This window comes from Diospyros lotus, chromosome 13 (assembly GCF_014633365.1).
Source record: "Diospyros lotus cultivar Yz01 chromosome 13, ASM1463336v1, whole genome shotgun sequence".
NCBI classification, from domain to species: Eukaryota; Viridiplantae; Streptophyta; class Magnoliopsida; order Ericales; family Ebenaceae; genus Diospyros; species Diospyros lotus.
Window position 1 is genome coordinate 20422651 of NC_068350.1, and position 27856 is coordinate 20450506.

Sequence of the window (27856 nt, forward strand, 5' to 3'; positions counted from 1 at the left end):
AGAGAAATTAATCTTACATCCACACATGTTTTCATTCATTCAGATGCAGCACCTACGTGTTTTCAAAATTCATCCCCACCGTTGGATCCGACTCAACTTGAATCGAAATTAATTGTTTCTGTTGGCATAAAGTATTCAGGCGGACTCAAGTCTACTTCTTTGAATTCAATCAACCTAGCTAGCTAGCTAGAATCTCCTTTAATTCTGAAAAATCTTTGCAGCTACTTTTGGAGAAACTTGACCCAACAACCAAACTATATATATTTTGAATGTCACTCTATATTATGAGTTAGCGTATATTAAAATGAGTAAGATAAAAAAGTATAAAGATAAGTTCGGAATGGTTTTCGAACCAAAATATAGAATGATCAAGATAAAGTTGAAAAATATTTCAAAATTTTTATCAAACTATTTGTCAATTTTTTTAAAATACATTAGAGGACACAAATGTCATTTTTTTCTAATCTATAAAGATCAAAATATGCTTATCTGAGGAGAGAAAGAGATAAACATATATTAAAAGATCAAAATAAGAAGTTATTAATAATTTTTTCAAGAATGGTCAGATAAGCTTAACAAATATGTTGAAAATAATAGAAGTTCAAGATGCATTCAATATATATTTTTTATATATAAGTATAGATGTATAGATGAGTTTTTATTAAAATATATGAGGAATTATAATTTATTCAGTATTAATTATAAAATAACAAAATTGAGATAGCGGATCCAGCCCATGGACAGTTTTAAAAAAAATAGACTTTTAGGCCTCCAAAGACCCCCCCCCCCCCCCAGCAGCCCAAGCCCAAGCCCAGCTCCCTTCCTTCCTCTCCCCCCGGCGCCCCACGCCCCACGCCCCCTTCTTGTCCTTCCCGTTAGAATCTGTCTGTCTCTGTGTGTCTCGTTCATTATCTTCCGATAACACTTCTACAAGTCACGGATGTTGTGAAATCCAGCGGTTTGATCTTGAATCAGGTCGTATTCTTACCGTGAAAGTAGCCCCGATCTACAAGAAGATAAAGTTGCGTTTTCTTTATTGTTTTCAAGTCATTTTTAGTTTTCAATTTTCTAAAATAATGAAAACTCGTTTTTTTTATTGTTTTTAAAAATATATTTTTAAAAACAAAAAAAATAATTATAAAGAAAACTTAAAACAATAAAAAGTTATTTTGAGTGTTTTCATTCAAAACAAATTCTAAACTCAAAATACATTTATTTATTCATATTTTATTATTATAAACAGAAAAAATATTACAAAATTCATTAATTTGAAAATGCATATATATTTTTAATAATATATTAACATTAAATATTTCTAATTTACTGAATACTCAAATTTATTGAATAAAATATCATTAAAAATTTATTTTCAAATTTTCAAAGAGAACGCGTTTTCTAATTTTCTATTTTGAAAAATAGTTTTTCAAAATGACAAAGAGAACACGTTCTCAATTTTCTAAAAACACACTATCAAAACAGAAAACTAAAAATGAATTCAAAACTCAAAATTAAAAATTAAAAAGTAAAGAGAACGCAACCTAAATCTTTTAATTTTATCAGCCTTATTTTCAGCATAGATCCATTATATATGTACGTATATACGCGCGGGTTGGGTTTAGCCGAAAGTTTAAGCTTAGATCTATAAGGATTCGGCCGTTGGATCTTACTGATTTTTAGGTATATTGGTCAACGGGGATAAGGGTGTCAAGTGGTTACCTCTGATCGTCGGAAACCACTGGCCATGGTGGCCGGTGGCGACTGCTAGTGTATTTTTCAGTTTTGGCCGAAAATTAAAAATCATGTCTATGGAAATCCAGCCGTTAAATCTGTCATATTTTTGTATATGTTAACCCCATTGGCTTGGCGTTTAATGATAGGTTCTGATCGTGGAAATCTCCAGCCAGCGATGGTCGCCGATGGCCATTAGCGGCGGCGATTGAAGCTCACGGTTGGAAAAAAAGATTGAAGCCTCCCCAGATAAAAAATCCTATCTCCGCCACTGGATATACAGCAAAAATGTTCTCTAAAAAACCTAAAATTGAGTTTTGGCCTTTACCACATTTTGGGTTTCATTAGAACGAGTTTGACTTAGCAAACACACAAATTTGATGTTTGGAAACAATCTCTCCTGACCTTACTTTCAAACATAATGTCAAATACACTCGAAATATACTAATAATATCTCTCACTTCACCACATTTTTAATAAAATGAGTTTGAGTTCAGCCAACACACAATTTTGATGTTTGGAAACAATCTCACCCCATGGCCCCACCGTACTTCCAAACTTAATGTCAAGCACACTAGAAATACACTATTAATATCGACTTGAAAAGTTTGGTAGGGACTCACAAGTTGAATACGAATTATATATATTTTTTTCATCAAATGGTAAATATGTATAAATAATCAAAGAATTATACAAATACACTCGGCATAACAAACAAAAGGCTCAAACTAATGGCTCACAAAAAAATGCCTCATAATGGGCTAAAACATGAGGATACAAAAAGAAAATTACTCTGTATACTCATGTTTTAACCCTATGAACAATGAAACCCACCGAGGGGGATTGGCCTTAAAAAGTATACCAATTTCTTGCTGTCCAAATGTGGTAAATAGCACTGGAAAATGCAATAATCTTGAATTTATTAATCCAAGACGACCCTCGCGCTTCTTTCTTAAGCCATTTGACACTGTTGACAAAAGTCGACATTGATCTTCTGATGCTAATCCAAGATTTAATAGACCCCCAAATCTCAGAACTGACCGGACAAGCAAAGAAAATATGATGAATCGATTCCTCAAATGCCCCCAGAGACTGCAATTTCTATTGAGAACCATGAATTGTAATTTATCCCTAGTGAGGAGCTTACCTTTTACAGCGAGCCATAGAACAAACGCATGCTTAGGGATGATGGCAGAATTCCATACAACAGATGCCCACATTCTATTAACACCTTTCGTCCAGAAGAAATCGTATGCTTTAATGATGCTAATCGAACCCCCTTGCTCCCAAGAAGAAAGCAGATTAATAGCAGCATCTACTGACCCTTCTGATTGATAAATATGGTCTCTTAAGAGCCATAATCCTTTCCAGTAATGGAGAGTCTCCTTTCCTTGGAGACCATTCCCAGATGGATCGGTCATTAAGGTACACGTTGTTGACCCACTTAGCCCAAAGAGAATCCTTCTTTTTGTGGAAGTTCCAAATATCCTTAATCAGGAGGGCCGAATTCCAGCTGGATAGATCCTTCTGCCCAAGACCCCCTTCCGCTTTAATCAAGCAAATATCCTTCCAAGACACATGAGGATGATTAGAATTCCATAAGAAAATCCTGCAGATCCTAATAATCTTATCAATAACTGCCGCAGGGATAGGAAACACCACCAGCCAGAAGCATTCCACCCCTTGAAGGATAGATCTGATTAACTCTGTTCTTCCTGCATAGGATAGAGAGGCAGACTTCCACACTTTAATGCATTACTTTTAATCTCTGGGCAGCCAAAGGAACTCCGAAAATAACGAAATGGCATATGACCTTTAGGGAAATTCGTCACTGCTTCAATCTCCTCCAGATCACGGCCTTCTAATCCAGCTGCTAGATTTGAGCTCATTCACGCACAAGCCTGACTTAGCCCCAAAATTCAGCAAACAGTCCCAACACTATTTTAGCAGAAATATTGTCTCCCCTTGACATCAACATTAGATCATCAGCAAAAGCCAAACACATTGAGTACACCCTATCCTAAACATGTATTATAATCTTTTATTGACATTCAAATCTAAGTATTTTTAAATAGTATAAAAAAATTTATACCAAGTGTTATGTAATGTATGTTGTTTTTAGATAAGTCGCATGTACTCTTAACTCATTTTTAGCCTTTAAATGGTCAAATTGGTTGCAACAGAATTTCAAAATACGATATAATTATTATTATTATCAATCAATAAAATTATTCTAACCCTAAAAATAAGGTAATAAATGTTTTTTGTCTGAAAATGAAATAGATTTATCACACCTTTAACATTATTCAAAAATAAAATACAAAGTTACAAACTGAGACGTCTCTAAACTTTTAAGACAAAATTTTACAAGTATCTCAATATTTCTGTCAACTGAGTCAGTCACATTAAAAAATAAAAATTTAAAATAAATATTCTTAAATTTTTTAAAATAAAATTTTAGAAGAATCCCGATCTTTCTGTCAACTCATCACATTTACTGAGTCGGTTGCATTGGAAAACTAAAAAAAATTAAAATAAAATATCTTTAAGCTTTTAAAAGATAAAAATCCTAATATTTCAAGAGAAATAATTTTATTTAAGAAATCCTAATGTCATTTAAGAAATAATTTCTGTTTATAAAATGAAAAATACTATTGGTATACCCATTTTATACATCTTGAGCTATATAAGGGGATATTATGACAAAAAAAATTTCTCATGAGGTGTATAAAGGCACGTGAGGCATGTGAGGCGCATGATGTTTTGGTTATAATCCCTTCTTATGTAGCTCAAGATGTACAAAATGAGTGTTTCCTGACGAATTTCGTCGGAATGTCAAAGACACAACTCTACGAGATTATGTCTCAGATGAAGGTAAGTATCCGTTCATCTTTCTGTTGGATTTCCTTGTCATTTCTTGTTCTCGCTATGTTTCTTGAAAATCGTCTCGCCTGTCAAATTTGTGATCCATTTTTTGGTTATTGGATTCTATGTGGCAGATTCTGATTGACCAGAACCCGGACCAAGCGAGACAAATTCTCGTCCAGAATCCTGCCCTTACCAAAGCTCTCTTCCAGGTCTCTTATCTAGGGTTCATTTTTTTTCTTTATGGTACTATCTTTTTAAATTCCGTGCATAATTTTAAATCATTTTCAATTGAATGTTCCGTGAGGAGTCGTGTGGATTTAGGATTTGATGATGAAAGGCAGCGATAGCTGCATACTGGTTCTTAATTCACAAAACATCAAGAACTTATGTTTTACATCGGAGACCTAGGCCTTTATTCAATAGAAATAGTCTGGCATGTTTAGTGGAAATTACTGCACCGCAACAAATTGTTTAGATTAATTTCTAGATCCCTGTCATCAATTTTAAGATTTTTGTTCCCAGTATACCTTATACCAGTTTGACTGTTGAAAATTTCTTGTCATGCCACATGGTGACCCTCTTAACAATGACACTTCAGTCTATAGAATTGGTTATTCTCCTCTGATGTTGTCTAGAGCTGTTAATTGCAACTTTTCTTCTCACTAATTTTCCTTTATTAATGCATCCACTAGGCGCAAATTATGCTTGGAATGGTGAAGCCTCCTCAAGCGGTGTGTCCATCATTCCTTCTGTGGGCCCTACTTCACATGGTTTAAATTTGTATAGGAGCACCTGTTTAATTAATCCTTCAATTTCTTTAGGTTCCAAACATCCAGCCAACAGCATCACAGTTGCAGCCTCCTACAGAATTATTGCAGCCAGTTCAGCAGGCACATATTCAGGCTAGTCCTGCTTTGCCCGGACAAAATGGTTTGCAAGACCAAACTAGTGCATCTCAGACCCCAGTTCCCATAAGAAAGCAAACACAAAACTCCACTTATGCCAATTTCATCTACTTCGCCTCCTTTAAACCTCCCATCACAGTCCTTGTCATCACATGGCTTACAGTCAGCACAGCAGCCCAAGGGACATGTTAATTCCCAAGCATTACCTGTGTCACTTTCACAATCCTCTCAAGTCCTGAACATTCCTCCACCTCCACTTCATTCTGTTTCACAGCCACCTCCACTTCAAACCCCAATGCCTGTTGGCTCCACCCAGTTGCAGCAACCATCACAGATAAGTGGCATGCAGCATCTGACACTACAGCCCCCACTGGCACCACAACCCAGACCACCTTTCTCCCATCAACTTCACTCTCAGATGGGACCAAACATGGGTTTCCAGCAGTCGGGTGCCCCTCAGCTGCATCATTCACAACCCATGTTTCATGTAAGTTGCTTGCAGTTCGTTGGATAAGCAACTAATTAAGTTTTCTTTGTACGACATTTTTTAAAATATAATTTTTTTGTTCCTTTATTCAGGCAGGTATGAAACCTCCTCTGGGCATGGGGCCTTCATTTCCCCAAGGACAGCAACCACTTCCTAGTCAGCCTCCAATTCGGTCACTTTATCAGGTGTGACATTAACTATTCACTTACTAAGTTGTGATTGAGATGAATTGGATCTTTAAGGAATGTAAACTTGTGAATGCCTAAGTTTGTTCTCATGACAAAACTTGGGTTGATTGATCCTTGTGCCTTACCCTCATTGTGGCAACGGGTTGCTGGAGCTACAAATTGTATGCTTTCCTTTTTATGTATATGATATCTATCAGAAAGCATGTTTTCAGCCATACGGTTACCATGCACTCTATGGAATTTCACCGTAATAATAGTTGTTATCATGTGAATAATACTCTCTACTAGTGAATTTTCTGTTGGAACATGATTGTTAATGATGATTGGTCAAACGCCATTCTTCCCCCCACCCCACCACACACACACACAACTGAGAAGATGAATGGCCTAGTAAACGAGAGTGAGAGAAAGCCTATGGCCTTGAACATGTGTATATATATTGAGTTTGTTTACATTTGGCAAGTATACCACCTAGACTTCTTTTTGCTAATCCAACAAGGTTTGTGATCAGAAATTATTATATAGCGATCTATACAGAAATTATATTCAATGATGCAATTAAAATTAACATGAAGCCCTGCGGGAATGAATTTGCCACTTAAATTTCTTGTTTAATTTTTATGATGCTCGTGGGTAAGTATGATGGATGGTCAATGTAGGATTGTTCGTGTTGAATTGAATTCAGCCCTGAGAGGTCTTGCTATGGGCACGTACTCATGTTGCAAGTGCCTCATGTTCCTTGAGCCTCACCTTAAAGACTTTTTAGTTATTGTTCCTCGTTTTGTCTACCATAAACCTGTTGTATATTTTTGTTCCATGTGCCAGCAATTTGTTGGGCTTCATATGTTAAAACCCCCATTGTGAAAATCACTTTGTTCATCCTTCAAAGGCTGGAAAATAGTTCTATAGTTACAAACTAAAACTTATTCTTGACTATGTTTTATTGGCCTCTTCATCAGCAACTGTGATATCAAGATTCCCAGGTGAAACTTGAGTTCTACTATCAGCCTAACACATTTTAATATGCATTTTACACATCATTGTTAATTTCTCACATGTCTTCACAAATCTGTAACACACACCATTTGTTTTCAAATCTGGGCCTAGCATAAGGCTATTTTCTCTCTAATATATTTGTTTGTTTTGAACTTCACATGTAACCATAATGCGATTGGAGAAAATCATTATTTTGAACTTTGTGTGTAGTCATAATGGATAAGCTTACAAAATTAACTTAATGTGAAGGGCTGGGGCCAGCATAAGGCTATTTTCTCTCTAATATATTTGTTTGTTTTGAACTTCATGTATAATCATAATGCGATTGGAGAAAATCATTATTTTGAACTTTGTGTGTAGTCATAATTGATAAGCTTACGAAATTAACTTAATGTGAAGGGCTGGGGCCTGTATTTAAAGCTTCATAGCCATTTTCAACCAAGTGATATCATGAGCCAAAGGTGCTTGGTTGGATATTTGATTGTCTTATATTTTTCTTTGTACTCCTAACTGCTTGATGCATGCTCATAGACGTTTAAGCAAGAGTAACCAGTTGAATTGTATTGCCAGTAAAGCTAACCTGTCCATTTAACTCCAGCTGCTCAGTTGACATTTTTACAAGATAAACACAGGCATCTAGTAAAACCATTGAAGTATGATTTAGAAGTAGCTGATTAGTGCTTTTGTCTATGGGATGATTATGGTATTCATTTGCTGAAAACATTAAAATTGCCATGCTCTCCTACTGATGTACACAAATGTTGCAATTTGTTTGATACTTGACTGGCAGTTCACCATGGTTCAACAGTTAATCGCTCTTTTGCTTGATTTTATTTTATTTTTCCAATTTTGGTTGGATTGATTATAGATCTCTGCTGTACTCGTAGTTATAGAACTAATAGTTAGGATCTATGGTGAATGCCTTTATGCTGCAGGTGGGAGGTTCACATTTAGGGTCGGAGTTCAGTCATGCAGAAAGCTCCATGCCACCCGACAGAGGGGGTCAGCATGGATGCCTGGTTTACAAGATAATGCAATGGGAACACATATGCCAGGGCCACCGCCATTAGCTCCCACTCCGATGGGCCCGGGCAGTCAGCCTGCTCATACCGCATCAGTAATTTATCCACTTTTTTTTTTTTCTTTGCCTTCTTAAATATCATGATCATTTCAAGTTTTGTAAATGAGATCGTTGATGTTTCAGTTGACCCCTGAGATGGAGAAGGCACTCCTTCAGCAGGTCATGAGCCTTACCCCCGAACAAATCAACCTGCTCCCACCAGAACAAAGGCATCAAGTGCTACAGCTGCAGCAGATGCTGCGCCGTTGAGGGGTAGGCAAAGTACCCTTTCTCACCCAAAAGCATTGCTCCCTTTGTGAGGGCTTCATCTCTGGCCCATCATCCTTGTAGGCTCTTGGCAGTTTTGGTTGTCAAGTATGAGACATCAGAAGTTGTTCAATTTCTTTTGTAACTTAATGTGAAGGGCCAAAATCTTGGGGCCCCGTCTTGGAATTTTCATGGCCATTTTCAATGAAGTGACACCATGACACAAAGGAGCTTGGTTGGGGGTTCGGCTGTCTCACACTCCTCTTTGTATTCGTAACTCACTTTGATGCATGCTCATAAAAAAGCTTATGCAACAGTAGCCAATAGATTTATATTGCCATGTAGACACTAACCACTGGTCCATTTGACTCTTAGCTTCTCAGCTGAGGAATTTAGAAGATAGAGGAAGCATATAGTAAAACGATTGAAGAAGTGGCTGATTAATTTGTTTTGAGTGATTTTGCCTACAGGATGATTGATTATGGTGTATTATTCATTTACTCAAAACATAAATTTGCTATGCTGTCCTGGTAAGGTACAATAATGTTGCAATTTGTTTGATGCAGTTCACCATGGGCGCAACAGTTGATCCAACAATTTTTTTTAGATTAAATTTTGGTTGGAATGGTGATAGATCTGTACTAAACTGTAGTTATAGAACTAGTGGTTAACTAACGGTTAGCATTTATGGTGAATGCTTGTATTGGGCAGGTGGGCAGTTCATATTTAGGTCGGAAGGAAGATGGCAGGCAGCCATGCAGAAAGCTCCAGGGCACCCAACAGAGAGGCCAGCATGGATGCCTGGTTGTGGGACCTCTCAACTGCTCAGATGGGCCGCGCATCAGTAATCTCACAATTTATTTTTTGTTTTTAATTATTTGTTTGTTCTCTTCCTTACATTTGACAGCGTACCTATACTTATCCCAAAGCATTAGCATTAGTCCCCCTGCAGCACGTGAGCTGCTGTTGCCAACTTATTAGTATTTATTATTGGTCTTTGTTGTGGGGCACGAGGAATGTCTTTAACTTAAAATTATACATAATTTTTTTTATTATTTTAATAAAAAATATTAAAAAAAAGAAAAAGAAAGAACGAACTTAAATTGAGTTCTTGTAATTATGGAATAAATATCATCACCTTGTTGTTAGGTAATAACAGGTTCAAGTACATTTATGCAGAACCAAGTAAGTAACAATGAACAACCAAAAATTTGCCTCAATCTTGAATTCAATGTAAGGCTGCCTCACTACACATCTCAAAAGGATCGATTTATATAGACAATGAATCCTACCTAATTTTAAAATCCAATCCTAAACAGATAATGAAGGCTCCAATGGGGAGATAAGAGAAGAGATAATGTGAGTTTGTTGGTAGAGCTAATTTTATTTATTTTTTAAATTTTAAAAGTGAGTTGAGTTAGAATAAAATAATTAAAAAAGATTAAAAAAAGACCTATTTAAGTAATTATAAATATGTATGAACTAAATTATATTTACAAATTAATTATGCATAAATATATTTATAAATTTTGTAGTTTGGGTTATTTGCATAAATTATAATTTTTAATTAAATAAAATATCTTGAAGAGTGTTTGTGGTTTGAATTTTAAAAATACTACAACCCATAAGACCCTAGTGGGTGGGTCGGATCTGGATCTAAATGTATGACTCGGATCCAAGTCCAAATTTCTTACAACACATAACTCCTCTGCAAGCAACACAGAGATTAAAAAAGAAAAATGACTTTCTGCCCAAGACGTAAATTAACTGGTAAAGGAAGAATGTGTTGGGGTGTTGTTCTTTAGATTTTTAGATTTTGTATTTGAATCCTGATCAGAAAATAGTTCAGCAGGTAAAGAGTAATTTTAAAAAATGAAAAATACTTATCGCCCTCATGTTTGTGATTATGCTAGAGGTTGAAATCTTCCTATTGGATTTCTTGATTTATCTCTTTTGCTGAAATTATGAGACCGAACAAGGGGACGCTCGTGATAGTGTGTTAATAATAATAATAATAAAAAAAAAAGACTTTCCTAGTATAGTTTCTTCTTACATGCAAACGCACATATAGTTTCTGCTACTACTAGTAGTATATATATATATCCTAACCCACAGTCACAGACGACATGACATGATGAGAATGGATGAAGTGGCAAGATCATTCATTCATTCATTCATTCTACTAAATGGATAATGATTTTTAATTCCATCAAACAAGTGGGTGGGTAAAATGCATTTACCCTGCTGCCCTGCCCCTACCAAAAAGTGAATTCGCATTTGACTGACGTCATAAAACGATTATTTCATTTCATATCACGGTCCTATCCTATGCAGATATAGCCGCCAATTTATGGCTCAATTCACCTGTGGCCAATTAACCCTTCTTCTTCCTTGTTGCATCCCATTGAGGCTTCACGCTCAGAGACGCTTGCCGGACTGGCCTTTTCAGGCCGCACGGTTTGAGCTTCAGCCACCATGGCAAGAAGATGTCCACTCCACAGCCTTGTGGTGAAGTGTAAGATTGGTCCACTGCCTTTGGAACAGATCCACGCCTATAACTATTATTCCTTTCCCGAGTAGGGTTCTTATTCAACTTCTTTGAAATAGCTAAAGCAGCCGATGAAGCAGCCGCCAATTCATTTGCATCTGTAAGAAACCGCTGGATCATGAAACTTGACTGATGGCCGCCGCCACTGCACGCCTCTACCTCTGGCACGTCAACGGATTCCGATAGCGAGAACACGTCAATGGCATCTGAGAAAACGTCATCGTCGCCATTATCATCATCATCACCATTGCAACCATCCTCATCGACGTGGCATGGTTCCAGGGTCTGTTTCATGGGCTGCTGCCTCCCAGGTGGGAGTTTCGGGGGCGGCACATCCATGGCACGGCTGTCATTTGCTTCCAAGTCCTTGGGCTTCCCGGGCGTTTGCTCCCAAGAGAACGGCACCCTGTCTTTCGTATCCCGGGCCAAGCATTGCCGGCTCCACGACAACCGTAAACAGCTGGGACGCCGGGTCGACAGAAGTGGAGCATTATAGTCCAGCTTCTGGACACAAGCTTTCTTTTCCTTTTCTTGGTCCTCCATGTTTACAACATTTGAATCTGGAATGCTCAAGCTTAAACAGCTATTCAAGGTAGTTGAGGCAGAAACAGTTGGAGCTGTGGATATCTCGTGCAACCCATTAAAGGTTCGCCCCAACAGTTGACAAAAGCTTCTTTTTTCCTTAACTCTGTGTGGTGAAATGTAAGCCTCCTTGCCAGTTCATTTATAGCGTAGGTATCAAAGAAAACAAGCAAATAAAGGCAAACAAGAAGTAAAAATTCAATCATGGAGCCGACGATTGGAACATATAAATGACCTGATTTTATAAGGGAAAATTGTACGTCTTAGCCACACATGAAAGGAGTTGCAGCAAAATGTAAACCTCTCATGATATAGACCTTTCATCATAAGTCGCAAATTTCATTTACAGTTTTCATGACTTGCCTGGCAGTGGCAGTCTGCAGCAGCATTTCCATCTATGCGAGACTGATCCAATACATAGGCGCTCCCGGGGTACTTGGCCTTATAAATTCCATAGAATGATTAAATTCAGCAACCTTATATAAATGTGTGCGTGTATATATATATATATGTATATGTATATGTACAACCATCTTGCTCTGCCCGTTTTCGTTTTTCTTTGGCTTTGGCATGGCTAATCCACTCTTCCCTACCATCTTCTTCCTTCTGAGGTCTGAGGCCATCAGCATGGCTAATCTCGACTACCGCTTCACCGGAACAAGATCCAGAAAGTAATTAATGCTGACTAGTGATTGGTGTAGTTGAACTAAAAACAACTGGGAATTAGCTGTTGAGTTTGCGCAGATGAAAGAACCATACAGGATGCACTCTGGCTCCCTACTACTGCTGGTCTTCATCAGCTCGCTCTCGGGCTCTATTATAAAGCTCGAGTGTCTCGGTATGGTTTGGGTCGAAACACAGGGCTGCCTCACAATCTTGGATTGTCAAAGTGCGGTCACCCATTGAGTCACGGAAAGCTGCTCGAAGATGGAGCAGTTGTAGATCTGGCTTGAAAGTTATGGCCTTTGTCAGCTCTGCAATTGCTTCAGCTTCTTTGTGATCATCCATTAGAACTGAAAGAAATAATTCGAATATTACTATGCAGATGACACAAAAGTTGGCGCTGCACACACACGATGGACCAAAAAAGAAAGTTCCACAAATGAAAAAGGCTGTGCCTTAACTCTTCTCAATGACAGTTATTTATTTGAATTAACTGCAAAAATAAGAGGCTAAAAGTACAATCTCAATTAAGATGTTCTGCTAAGTTTCGAATATAGTCACTTTGTGGCAAAGCAAAAGAAAAGCCTCAAACTTGAAAAAACATTGTAGCTTGGTGAGCCATACAGCTCAAGATTATTAGTGTGCTATATCTGAACAATAAACTAAGGAGATTAATAGACAAGAGCACCTCCTACCAAACTTGTTCATCTCAATCAGCATCCTTCCAAATTTAAACTTCGGCCCCAACCACATCAAGCAAAAAACCTGAATCAGCCAACTTGCAATAGGTTCATCCTAGGATTGTTTCTGTCTTCCCCTCTCTTTATCCTTCTGGGCAAAGTTTAAATGGGTTATTCCCCTATACACTTTAATCTCTCTAAGGAGCATCATCTTATATCACTATCAATTCAAGACTATGTATTCATTGAATGCAAGACCTATCAATAACATCAATGAATCTCATGGAGGGCGAAACCAGAAAAAACTAATGGGAGAGGGGGAGGAGGAGGGGGAGGGGCAAGGGTGCAAATTTACATCAACAAATTATGGAAAACTAAAATAATACTCTGCAGCTCAATTTCATTAATGGCATCACAACCCAATTATATACTGTCAAGTATTAAGATCATGAATCCACGGCATTTGTGAAGTTAAAACTCTATTTCAGCTTAGTCTTTATTTTTTCAAAAAAAATTAAGATGTTTCTTCAGAACTAAAGTAAATAATACAGGAATATGTGATTGCAGGCATATTATACATAGTTTGTTTATTAATTATGGAATATTACCAAAAAAAAACTGGTATTTTAGTGTATTGTAATACTAGTTCTTGAATGATAACATTGTTCAAACTATTATCGAATTATGTAATTTATCAACCCTGCAAATGTAGGTGTGACACTGTGCTGGGTTTGGATAAGAGTGTTGGCTTTTCTCTTTACAACTGTATTCTTTAAGCCTATTTCCATCAATTGGAAAATGTAGAAATATAGAGATGTGTTTGTGTTCCAGTTAGGAAATGTTTAAATTGGAAATTATCATAGATTAAGCTTTATATATACATTAATCCTTGTGGTTCCTCCCTTTCCTACTATAAATAATTAAAATTTGAGCAATTGCGGGGGAAGAGAGGCAGGGTGGGGGTGGGCATAATGATCCGGACACAGGCAGGGCTGGAGGGTTGAAGTCCAACTTGAAGGGTAAGCTGTTGGTTTAAAGCTTCTAGAATTTTGAACAAGCATGTGAAAAATTGTAGAATTCTCATTTTTTACGCTTTTTTCATTTATTATTATTATTTTTTATGGTGTTGGCATGTGAGTTTCTCCAAAAAAGAAAAATTTTAATAACTCTAAGTCTTGAAGAAACTAAGAATCAAAAGAGCAAAAAACTAACAAAAACTTCAAAAGATTATTCTTAATTCACTGAAGAGTGAAGCTTGAAACTAGATTAAGAACAAGAGAAAATAAGATTCTAGTAGAAAGCAACCTTTCCAACAAAGAAGGAAAATGTGGCAATGACATATTTGAAGAGATTGAAGGATTTCATTCCAGGTGTACTGCAGTGGCGTTTTGTAGAAGAGATTGAAGGCTTTAAACTTTGGAGGCTTGAAGCTATGACAATGGCAGCTTTTGCCCTTTTGGAGAATAAGAAATTAAAAAGCTGGCGCCAGGCAGCAATGGCCACTTTTGCTTATGAAAGATAATTTGAGAAATTCTCAAAATTTGTGAATCCAAAAGTCTTAGAGATCAGTGGTTAGAGGGGAGAGAGAGTCACTAATTTTTTTTAAATGTTAGAATTTATTAGAATAACGATAAACTAACAACCCCAAGAGAACAGCTCAGTCCTGGGGCAATACATCAGCATGCTCTAAACAGGACAACTCCAAACCAATAGACAGAATACAAACTTATGTAGCAGCAGCTATAAGAAAATGAAACTCTGACAATACCAGGAACCTCCAGGCACAGTTACAAAGCTTAAAGATCAGAGAAAATACCACAGCAATCAAAAACAACTCATCACCAATAGCTTAGTCCGCTCACTGTCTAATATCAATTGCTCTACAACATCACAGATATTACTCATAGCAACAACAAAAGAACTCTCAAGATATTCATTTGAACAGAATGACATCCCTTCCACTCCCAATCACTAGTCCGCTGGATCCAACCATTTTAACATCCATCACTCCCGCCAAACGACGCAAACCAGAGTCAAGATGTAAGGATAGAAATCCTAGAATCAGAAGCTGCTTTCATATTAGATGAAGTAGGGGACTAATAAGCCCCACAGTCCTGAAACCCCCTGCTAAACTGAATCCAAATAGCAAGAAAAAAACTCTGGCCAGAGACTTACAACTGTGCTGCATTCGCTTGACTTGGAACAAATAACCCAAATTCCCATCTTAGCCAGACTCTAAAACAATTAGACAACCAGAAGCTCACATAGGAAAAATTAACTTCACCTCATGGTGATGCAAAAGTTATATCAATGGCCCAATTAGTTTTACTTTAGTAATACAATGGTGTTGGGCTGTGATGCTTTTTTAGTGAAATTTTTGTTATTATAATATTTTTCTTAATATACATTAAAAAAATTTAAAAGATGGTCCTCCCTGCCCCTACAACCATCCTCCTCAGGACACAGGCCATGACAACCAAATAATCCTTGGAGGTGAGTGCACAGGTACGTTAGCAGACACTACACATGTTGCAAAACTTCTTATGCAGAGTATAGATGCAATCAGCAATTGTAAGCAATCTATGGCTAAGGAGACACAGAATAAGATTCAAGGAGTTTTCTCACCCGAGACACAGAATAAGATTCCAGGAGTTTTCTCACCAAAAATGACGAACAGAGCTAGCAGAAAATGCATAATCTAAAGCCAGAGTGATGAATATCTATCAAGATTGCTAAAGATCTTTCACCACTTGACAAATAAAATTGACTACGATTATTCCATCTCTAAAATATAAATATCTAATTGGATACCCCAGAGAGTTTTAGCTACACAGGAGGAAACACAAAGCTACAAGTGACCAAATTCGATTATATTTATCCCACACAAAGATTGATAGTACACAGTTTGGTATATAATATTTTAGCAAGTCCAATAACAGATGAAGCAACAGTGCAAAATAATAAAATGCATATATGGAAACATGTATGGGGAAATTCGGCTTGGATCATAAATAAATTGCAGACAAGAAACTATAATTGAATGGTCAAATACTTCACCTGCTGCTCTGTATCTGTATGGGTAAGTCCTCAAGGGATCTAGTTGTGTGGCCATACTAAGATCATCCTTTGCCATGTCACGGTCACAATACTCAGACCGTTTCTCATAAGCAGATGCATTGTTCTCGGCCTTCTCTATCAACTTTGTCATCTCATCATATGCAGCTTTACGTTGATTCTTGAGATGATATACACGTGCCAGCCCTTGATGTGCTCTTGTATGCTTGATGTTGAGGGCATTCATATAGCAGTCAGCAGCAAGATCCAACTTCTCACAGTCGACATAGACACTCCCTAAATTATTTAAAGCCTGCACAACAGCAGAACCACTTAAATATTACCTCCAATTCAAATGTTAGAGATATCTCGATATCATATAGAATATACTTACTTGTCCTTTTCTAAGGCCATCTGAGGGACATCTAAGAGCTTCCTCCAGAAGTTGGATAACATACAATGAAGACTCAGTATCAAGATTTGTATCGGCTAAAGCATATGCTTTTAGGAAAAAAGCTTCAAAGGATCTTTGGATAGAAATGGACTCTTCAGCTTTAGCTAATGCTTCTTTGCGATGCCCCGTGTCATATAAAATCCATCCTTCATAGACAAGCCTTTCATGCTCAGAGGTAGCATGATTTCGTGCCAAGCGCAGACTGCGCATTGCAGCCTTTTGGCAGTTCAAACTGTAATAAGCAGAAAAATCGAGAAAATACACTGGTGAAGACAATACAATGATCCCATCTTTTATATCCTAGAACTAATGTTCTAAAAGGAAAGATGTATACACATTACGCAATATAGTAGAATGAAGAGGACCTGAACCCAGTTGAAAAAAGAAAAAAAAGTATCTGAACTCTAAAGCAGTTAAGGCCTATGGGAAACACATAACTCAGTTGAATTGAGTAGAAATTACACAATTATCATGACTAAAATCGAAAGATAGTGTCTGCAAAAGTTCACTTGGCCCAAGCCAAAGAATTGACAATCCAAAATTGGTTTAACTAGCCAATTTAACGGAGCAGAAAGTTGCCAGGAAAATAGGTGGGAGTCTGCATTCTGAAACAACTTCCTATAACAAGATTGGTGGAAACTGACTTCACAGAGACATGCAAATGCATCCATTTGTTAATTGTTTGTGCTTTTAGGAGGAGATAAAGACTAATTTCAGCAATGACATTAATATGCACAGCTATCTTAGGTAAGAAAATGCATTTAGCAAGTTCAACAGATAATGCATTTAAGGTTTTCACACTATCTCATACTTCATTTCTCCAGCTGAAGGATATCTAGGGAGTGAAATATAATCAGCCACACGTGCAGAACTGGCCATGGGAACCTCTTTCGCACTCAATAAATTAAATAAGCTTGATATTCCATGTTGGTTTCTTGTCCTTCACTCATTGTGTATTATTGTAGGCAGGCTTTCACATGCATGAGTGTTTATAGATGTTTTAGTCATGAAATTGTCTACAGATGCTAATAAAAAGACAGATAAGCACATAGCAGCTGGCCATAAATAAGGTGAATGTATCATATTTTACACAAATTACCACTCCAAGAGCCATCTCTCAATTTAAACCCATCAAAACCATAACAACAAAGAAACAACTAAGTACTGATCACCATATTTCCAGTAAGAAATTAATTAATTTTCTCCTGTAGTCAGTGAAGCCAATGCTACAGCTTTATAAATGAGCACATCTGCATCATTAATAAGTTCCTTGCCATTATTAGTTAAAAGATGAAGTCAAATAATTAACAAGCATTCATTAACTGCTGATTCCTGATTTTTGTTAAAAGAAAAATTGGCACATATTCATAATGCATTAAGATTATTCTCAGGTAAGCATCACCTGCAAACAGAAATATATGGACCCGCAAGAATAGAGAGCATTTGATAATCATGTAAAACTGCAAGTGAGCTCTAGAATTTAAATGATAAAAAACAAGAACTTGAAGGACTTGCTTGAGTAGATAAACGAAGTGTAGTAAGATGAAATTTGAGTTTGCTGTACTTACCGCAATAGGAGGAGAGACTGCCGGAACCACAACAAGCTCTTCCCAGGATCATTTGCTAGCATGTGGTGTACTACAGCTAGGGATCCAATGTCATCAACACAGGACCATCGATCATACAACTGCATCCAGCAATCAGCTTGACTCCACTGCTGAACATGATGGCGGAGTATATCTACCAAGCGGTCTCCATGCAACTTTCCTTGGAACATCATATAACTGGGTTCCAGAGTCAATATTGCCCTAACATCTCTAAGAGCTCCTTCATAATCCTCTATGGTAATTAAAAACCAGCAACGCAGTTCAAGACAATCAGGAGAGACCTTGAAACCAAGCATCCTATTGATCTCTGAGATGGCTGCACCAATGTTATTTTCCTCCATCAACAAAGCAGACCTATACTTGTATGGATAAGAAAGAGTGGGATCCAATTCAGTTGCTGTATCCAGGTCCATCATCTTCTCTTTCCCACTACAATAGATTGACCTCTCCTGATACATCCACCCAGCTCGTGTATAATCAGAAATGAGGGAGTTCATCATTTTGTACGCAGAATACTTGTGACCGCGCTTGTATTTGCACCTTGCAACACCTACTAATGAATATGTGTGACCAGCTTCAACTGCTGCTTCAAACCAATGCTGGGCATCCTTATACTCCTTTCTTTCAAGCATCACAAAACCCAATTGGTGAAAGGCAAGCTGCTTCTGCCAACTGTCAAATGCACACTCCCCCAACCTCTCCAATAGCATTACTGTTGTGTTCGATTTCATATCGTCATCCATAGCAATTTGGCTTAAAAAGTAGAACAATGAAAATGAACCATGCCCAGCCTGAGCTAATCTTTCCCTAGCCTCCGGGTAACAAAAGAATCTCATCACATTGGGATTATGCAGTGAACTCGGTAGCTCTCTCAGAAACACTTGCAAGCAAGCAGCAACCAGAAGGTGTGCAGTCTCCTCCAATCCATACTCGATTAGTAACAGAGCTTTCTCCAAGTCATCAACCAGAGATGCTAGATATGAATCACAAGCAAACTTCATCTCATCACAGCAGAACTTGTTTGCCAATGAGAGAAGCTCTAAAACAACATCAGGGTCAAAAGAATTTACGTCTTTTGTCCGGCTAAATATCTCAGCAGCTCTCATTCCCTTGAAAGAAATTCCATTTTGTGAAAAATTTATCTTCTCTCTTCGCGACTCTGAAAAGTTACCATACAACATTGATTTGAACGGTATAGAAAGTGCAGCCATTTTGTGTTTAATACACCTTACTTCATCATCACCAATACAAAATGACATATCACCATCCTCCTCCGATGTGGAGCATTCATCATCTCCAGTTACGAATTCAACATCGCTATCCTCCCTGGAACTTCCAGAGCACGTACAGGGATCATAAACCAATTCTGGATTATACCCAGGCACCAAAGCAGCAATGGGACATTCAATATTCCGCCCACAACAGTCCATCGACGATGTCCCAATGAGCTCATCCTCTCTTCTCTCAAATCTCAACCAAGCTGAAAGAACAACCTTAGAATGGGCATCAACCGCATGCTGCCTCGCCGATCGCAGGCTCCGGCGAAACAATTTCGGATCAGAGACGGCCCTGAATATGGCACATTGCTCCAAATATACCCTTGATTTCTCAAACTGGGGACAATCCTCAATTTTCCTATACACATCAGCAAGGGTTTCAACAAAATCCACAGATTTGAGACAGGGTTCGATTTGGGGCTCGAGCGAATCGGATTGGGGAAGGCCATAACTAGCAAGGGCTTCAGCTACACCGGAATTACTGGCCTGGACATTATTGGCCTGGAAATTCCGACTAGATTTCAACCTAATCGAATTGACTCTAAGATGATCTTGGATGTGATGCAGCAACTTTTCCCCGACGCCGCCTGCGCCGGACGGAAGGGAATACAATTGCGTGCCCTTACACCCATCCATGATTTTCAAACTACGCATTGTTGTAAAAATATTGTGCTGCATTTTCCCCAAATCTAAGAATCCAAATTCAACCTGCCCCCCCTCCCCTCTCTCTATATATACCAAAATACAAGAACACACAAAATGTAGATATATATATATATATCTCAATCTATGTTACTATTGAAAGATCTGAATGTAAGAATGATCTTCAAAGCGAGCTAAATTGTTACCTGTTCTTGCCCGCAAACACCACCCGGTTTCCCGCTTAAACAGGCGCAGAGAGAAAACTCGAGAGAAAGGTGATGCGGGCAGGCTCAAACTACAACAACAAGAAAGAAAGAAAGAGAAAGAAGGGGGAGAAAAAAAACACAAAATGGGGGGTTTCTTTCCCTTGCTGATTTTCTCTCGTTTTCTCCTCTCCTTTTCCTAGAACATCTGGCAAATCAAAGAAAATGCCTTCGTTTTCGTAATTCCTTCCATTTTCCTTTTTGGATGGCAGCCACCCTTTCTCTCTCTCTCTCTCCCCCCTCTATATCTGTACTATCTCTCTATATATATATCTCCTTGTATCTATATGTTTCTCTCTCCATCTCTTCCTAACCCTCTAGGGATCCATCTCTTTCTATAGGGATCCATCTCTTTCTAACCCTCTAGGGATGGACGGCCGAAGAGCCCCACGGGCGTATGGTAGAAAATTACATTTAAAGATGTAGATTCGAGTCATAACAGTTATAGTGTGAAAGTTTTATTCTTTTAGAGGAATAGTTCCTTATAAGTATTATACGTTGTGCCTCTTATTTTAAAAATTATAGTGTATAGTAGTTAATCCCTCCTATACGTGAAGCAGTGTGTGGAGGCTTGTGGCAAGAAATTTATCTTTTGCACCCATGGACGGCCGAAGACATGGAAAAACTAACAGTAGGGAGAAACTCTGTACATTTTGTCGAGGACAAGGGGTTCGGTTTAATCCCACCGACACGGTGGCTCGCAAGATGCACCGCCGGTTTTGGTTGGTGAAAATTGGAAGCCAGATGAGAAGGCGCGTGGAGGACTTGGCCGTATTTCGGCTGGAAGCAGTCTCTCGGTAGGAGCGTGGATTGCAGAGAGAGAGAGAGAGAGAGAGGGCCGTATTTTGGGTGGAAGCAATCTCTCGGCAGGCGCGTGGATTGCAGAGAGAGAGAGAGAGACCAATCTTGTATGGATTCTTTCTACTTTTATCCAAAGCCAAAGGCAAAGACAAAGCCATGCTTGGGAAGCGTGGCCTGCGACTGAAAGATGATGACGCTAGTTTCCATGTTTTATTTTCATGTGTCCTCCTCCCTCTCTACTTTTACCTCTTTCATTACTTTGGCAACAGTAAGTAAATTCGTCAGAATTTTTTTTTTTAATTTTAATTATTTGATTTGGATATTTTAAATTTTAAAATTTATCTAATTAGTTTTTAAATTTTAAAAAGTATACAGTTAATTTATTGTTTTGATAATAATAATAATAATAATATTTAGTTTATTTTAGTAGATTGAATTAGTGATTTGATTGGTCAAAAATATGTAATATGTTCATGTAAATGATTATTATTATTAAGCCGATGTAAAGATATAATATTAGCCATTTTATATAATCCACCAATTTAAATTGCAAAGGAAGACTTATATAATATTAGGGTATTGATGTGGGCTCAAATTTATTAGTAGCTCACAATGTGACCTCTCTCTCTCTCTCTGTGTGTCGATGGAGTGAATGAAGCAGATGAAGCGCGTGCGCAAAGGCAAGACATGATTCATCATTATTTGGTGCACCAAATTGGTGTCAATGTCATTATGCCAATGATAATATTCCCTTTAATCATATCATCACATATGTATGTATATATAGGGTAAGCCCAAATGGATAATTAATAATGTGTTTGGGTCGCATGCAATTAATGCATGCTTGTAATTATAAGGATTGGAACACATACATGCTCAAAACATCACATCACATCACATATAATTACTACATTAAACTCATAATAATTGATATCCTTTTTAGACCTGTTGTTGTTGGACCAAAAAATAAAATTAAGATAATTTCAATTATTATTATTATTATTATTATTATTATTATTATAATAACAAGTAATGTTGATGACAGCATTAACAAATCTAGCTCTTCTTTTTATAAAATCTAATCTTTGTGTTCTACTACACTTTTGTGCTTTGAATGTGGAGCTAAATTACAAAAATAACCTAACCTTTTATTTATAGAGTAAACACCCATCCATTCATATCCTAATCTAAAACTATAAAGTTATCCCCATACATAAAGTATTCTTCTTGCTTCTAAATTATCACTTTAATGGATATAATTAGTAACATGTCACATTCAACTTTTTTTTTTTTTAATGGATATATATAAACTGTATTTTAAATCAATCAAATACATACATATGAATCATCACCAAAGTACAAGTAATTAATTTCTATTTAAATATTTTAAAATTTCTATTTTATCACCAAGTAAAGACGTACGCAATTTACCTAATTACTTGGTAAAAATAAATAAATTAATTAAACTAATATGATTGGAGGGCATGTCGGTGGAGGCATTCTGCCAACCCATCTTAATTAATCCATATTTTTATAATTAAAATGATAAGGGATATCAACTAATTAATAATAATAATAATAATAATAAATTAAACAAGCAAGGGAGTATTATGGGCAAGTCAGTCTTGGTTTGTTTGTAGCATGAGCGGACAGGTCATGTTGTTGTACCGTGGACCAGACCACGGATCGTACCACTTGCTTCCCAGTAGTCGTCATATATATATAGCCTCATTGGATTCAATATAATATAAAATGCACCCAATCCAATAAATGCACGTACCCACTCTTTAATTAATTAATCGTTCTGGAATCTCCCAATATTGGGGCGCATCGTAGTGGAGTGGAGACCCTGATTCAAAGACGTGGGTGGGTTATATATGTGCCTCGGCTTGCTTAGGAAGAGGCTCATGCCACAGGCACGCTCCAGCTACATAGAGCCTAAGGTCCATTGATTAATAATATGAAGCTAATCCTGGCATTAACATGGATATATAACCTCTATTGATATTTACTAGCACAATTTCAAAATGTCCCAACCACCTGTGATACTACTACTATCATTTACTGGCTTGATGTTGCCAGGGCTTTCAAAGATCATTCAAGTCGTTTCAGATCTTTGGAGTCATATTGTCAAGACTCTTCCATTGTTATCAGAGCCGCTCTCGTATGGCAACCCACCCCACATTTACTCCACATCAAAATTATTCATGACAGCTTATAGATGATATATTCATCATTAATTGTCATGCCTCTACTCCCATCTAGTTTAATTTAATAGAGCTATCATGCAATGTGTTGTGTAATTGTTCCTTACGACCCGAAAAAATGGTCAGACATGAGCTTGTAGCAATAGGGAATGGACTCCGGATATCGGCATAGCGAAAGTAATTGACACCTACAAGCATTTTGACGTTCAAGTAAGTAAAAGATTAAAGTGATAGAGTATCAATAGGCTCGAAAAAAACATATCTTGGCTCTTGATATAGTTCGTTTATATAGAAGGAGAAAATATCTTCTTACATGCATGCTTGTATCAGGCATTGTAAGGTGATGGGATTGAATATCCGGCGCCGACGTGGCTCCCTAACTATCACATGGTGTTGATGGGACCTTCATTAAATATAGATAGGATATGTCATTAATAAAGATAGAATCTGGAGCAAGCACGGGAGTATCCAGCATACAAAGGTAATGATAGTTGTTGCATATTGGCGTAAGGCTAAGATCGAGTCGTGGGCTAAGTTGCCTTTGGGCCTTCTGAATTGGGCCAGACTTGATTTGAGCTAGTGCGGTCCAATTTTTAAGATAAAAGATAAGTTTTTAAGAGAAATAATTTTCAAGATAAAAGATAAGTCTTTAAGATGAAAAATGATCTGACTGAATGACCTCTAAATTTTATTGATGACGGGTAATCACATAACACTTAGGCAAAGGCCTGATATGAGAATACCAAACACTAGAAGAGTATAAGACAAAATTTGGACTTGGGCCTATGTGAGAACATAATTAATAATGAATGAATGGAATCAATTGACTGAACAGAATTAATCAATTGAATGATACAACAAAAATACTGTAAGCAATTACTTAGCTATAATATCTTTGCAAGCTGGCTACATTCTATGACCTCAGTAGGGGTCAAGCCTGTGAGCTCGGCCAAGTGATAGGTCCCATTGCTAAGGTTGCGGGTGACACGATAAGGACCTTCCCAATTGGTGCCAAGCTTTCCTTTCCCAGGTTGTTGACGCACTGGTTTGAGCTTTCTCAGGACCAAGTCTCTTTCTTGAAAGTTCAGAGGTGTGACCCTTGCATTGTACTTTCAAGCTATTCTTCATTTGGCCACTTGCTCCCGGATGTGTGCCATCTCCCGATCCTCAGGTAGCAAGTCGAGGTTGGCTCTTCATTTTTCTTTAACTAACCCTTTTTCTTCTATTGACTAACTCTTTTCGTAAAAAATCATAACGACTAGTTTTTTAAACTCTAACGGTCAAAAAACGGCTAGTTTTGGGCAAGACTATTGGAATGCTTATAAATACAAGTCGTGGATGAACTTGTAGAGACTAATGGATATGAATGAAGTGAAGAGAGCTTAGAAATTATTTACATCATCTCAATTGTATTTTTGTTTTAATTGTTTTCTTTCAAAGGCTTTAATCTTAATTTGTATTTTATCATTCAAGCCTTTTTATTTTTATTTGAGAGATATTTGTAACTAAGAGATTCATTTCTTGGATTTTTTTCTCTATTGAACATTGCTTATATTTCCTAACTTGTGTAAGTAAAGGGTCTACTTGTGCAAATAGGAGGTTGTATTTTCTATATTGTGTAGCTAGAGGACTTACTTGTATAAGTAGGAGATTGTATTTTCTTAACTTGTTGGTAGAGGGTTTACTTGGGATCAAGTAGGAGATTTTAATGAATTGGTTTAAAATTTTTAGTGATGAACTAAAGTAATGGATTAGGCTTGATTAAGCTAAACTACTATAAATCTTTGTGTTTTCTTGTACTTATGTTTTTTGATCTATTTATCTTTCCAAGCATTTCTTTATTCTTCACTTGGTTCACATATTTATCTTTCTTGCTCTACATTCTTTAAACTTTACTTTTGTCATTTTATATGTTTTATGATTTAAATCACTAAAACCTCAATTGGATCAAAAAGAATTTCAAGTTCTATCAAAATTTTAAATTACCTAATTCACCTCCCATCTTGAGTGTGTGCCATAGCATTTTAAACCAATCATGATATGTATGCTTTATATGGCGAGTATAAACAAAAGTTGGCACCTCAAGATAAAATTGGAGAGATACCTCTAGTTTCTACTCCAAGTGTTGTGGAAAGTGTTGAAAAAGAAAAATCTCAATGTATGAGAACAAAGTTGTTTATTTCTAGTTACAAGAAGCATAAGTCTGCTAGTGGTAGTAGTATTAGTGATAACCATTCGGAATTGGATAAGTATTTTAATGAAGTATGTGAGGAAGATAAGGATGACTTCAACATTTTAAAATGGTAGAAAGCTAATTCTTATAGGTTTCCCATTCTTTCATCTATAGCTCATGATGTGTTAGCTATTCCAATTTTCACTATTGCATTCGAGTTTGCTTTTAGCATTGGGGGTTGAGTTCTTGATCTATTTAGGAGTTTTTTTAACTCTTAAAAGTTGTTGAAAGTTTGATATGTACTTAATATTAGCTTTGAACATCTATCACCTCAATGAGTTTTGAAGAAGATTTGGATCATATTGAAAAATTTGAAGAAGATAAGCTAATTTTTACTATTCTTTTAAATCCTGGTTCAATACTTATTACTTTGAAATTAATTAATTAATTTTGTATTATTTTTAGGACTAGCAAAGATTACAATAACAACCCCACACTTATGAAAATTTAGAATTTTGAATATCACATGCGTCTGTAAGTATATGTTTTCTACTATATTATTGCTTATTTTGTAAATTATATTATTGGGTTAACGGTTGTTTCCATTATTAAATTTTATACAACTTGATTACTTTGCAATGAAAGTAAGGTTTATGCACTTGAAGGAAGAGAATTTATCAATTTGACATCTACATGGAAATTAAAACATTTGATCATATTGTTGCTTCAAGATTTATGCACTTGACATATATGCTTCTTTACTTCTTGCTTGTTAAATGTTGCATTTGAAACTTGAAAATGGTTTGTAATCAAAATGTAAATTACTTTGAATGTTGCACTTGAAACTTACTAAATTATATTGTTGAATGTTGATTATGAGAAACAATTTTGATCTTTTTGTTATTTTCTTTTTTGAGTGTTATATGATTTTGTTGAACAAGAATGTGTTATATAATTTGAATAGGAATCTAAGTTGACAATGATAGAATTGAGCTGATGTGATATCCACCAAGAGGGGGGGTGAATTGGTAAGTAAAAAAAATTTCTTTGAGAAAGTGAAAGTATTTATTTTTTTTGTAAAGAGGAATAATGATGTGGTCTTATTGAAGATTACACAAAGTCAAAAGTGCAACGATGCAAGCTTAAAGGAGAAAGTATGAAGAGCAGTGAAGACACAGATTTATAGTGGTTCAGCCTTCCAAGCTTAATCCACTACCTTAGTTATCCACTAAGGATTTTAAAACCAATATCACTATCAACCCCCTACTCAATATGAGTAGGTCCTCTAGTCCTTGACTAGGCAATGTACAACCTCCCAATTTAATGGGCCCTCTAGCTACTGCTAGGAAGAAATACAAACAATGAATTAGAGAGGCTAAGAGTACAACTCTTAGTTACAGATTTCTCTCTTTAAATAAATAAACGAGGCTTAAAAGAAATAGAACAGTATATATCAAAGCCTCTTAAATGAGAGTACAGAGAGAAAAGAAGTAAAAATCAATGTAACAGTGAAGGCGATCGTTCAAGATATTCAATAGTTTCTCAACAGCCTTTAATGCATCTTCAACCACCTATTTATAGTTGATGGTGGGTATGTTTGAAATTTGGACCGTTGTGGGTGGTTAACGAGCATTTAATGCACCAAAAACTAGCCGTTGTAAAATCTGTGAAACAAAATAGTCGACAGAAGAAAAGATTAGTCAACTATTTTTACAAGTAAAACTAAGAATAGTCGACAGACATATACTGATAGTCGACTATTTTTGATACAAAAATTCAATAGTCGACAGACATATTTGAATAGTCGACAGAAGCTGAAATAAGAAGAAATTTTTGAATTTCATGAACAAAAATAGTCGACAGATCAAAAGGCATAGTCGACTATTTTTACTCAATAGTCGACAGATGCTAAAATAGTCGACAGATGCTTAAATAGTCGACAGAACATTAAAAACAGTCGACTATTTTGAAACATAGTCAACAGAATAAACCTGATAGTCGACTATTCTTTAGAAAAACTTGAATTTTCAAAACAACCTTATTCGATTCTTTAAAAACTCATTTTGATTAACTTTAAAACAAGTTGAGATTATCAAAAGTATATATTTGAAACAAATCACACTTAACCTTACTCAAAATTTCTTCTATAGGTTTTCATACCTTGCTTAAAAACTCATATATTAAAAATTCATTTTCTCATTCACAAAATCCATATAGATTGATTTTCATATATTGATTTTCATATAGACATTCATCAAAACCATTTCATTACTCGAGTAAAATATCAGACAATGCAACATGAACAAAAACTGATGTTATTTTATACAAATAATTTTGTATTGAATGTGTAAGTTGGGAATCAACTTATCTTTTAACCTCTTCATTTTATTTTCTAAATTACTTCTA

The 27856-nt window shown here is 36.5% G+C and overlaps 2 protein-coding genes and 1 pseudogene across 2 annotated transcripts; 1 reads left to right on the forward strand and 2 right to left on the reverse strand.

Annotated features, from left to right (window-relative positions):
* The first annotated feature begins 4552 nt into the window (after positions 1 to 4552).
* LOC127788539 (cleavage stimulating factor 64-like) lies at positions 4553 to 9198 on the forward strand (annotated as a pseudogene).
* A 1442-nt stretch (positions 9199 to 10640) lies between these two features.
* On the reverse strand, positions 10641 to 11708 carry LOC127788537 (uncharacterized). The gene has a single exon (XM_052316950.1). The coding sequence runs from the start codon at positions 11588 to 11590 to the stop codon at positions 10874 to 10876; it is 717 nt and encodes a 238-aa protein (XP_052172910.1). The 5' UTR covers positions 11591 to 11708; the 3' UTR covers positions 10641 to 10873.
* Positions 11709 to 11854: 146 nt separating this feature from the next.
* LOC127788535 (ethylene-overproduction protein 1) lies at positions 11855 to 20618 on the reverse strand. The gene is made up of 4 exons (XM_052316948.1): positions 18049 to 20618; positions 16421 to 16712; positions 16030 to 16339; positions 11855 to 12642 (listed from the first exon to the last, which is right to left on the reverse strand). Exons 1-4 carry the CDS (start codon positions 20040 to 20042, stop codon positions 12410 to 12412), a joined length of 2829 nt encoding a protein of 942 aa, XP_052172908.1. The 5' UTR covers positions 20043 to 20618; the 3' UTR covers positions 11855 to 12409.
* Positions 20619 to 27856: the final 7238 nt, after the last annotated feature.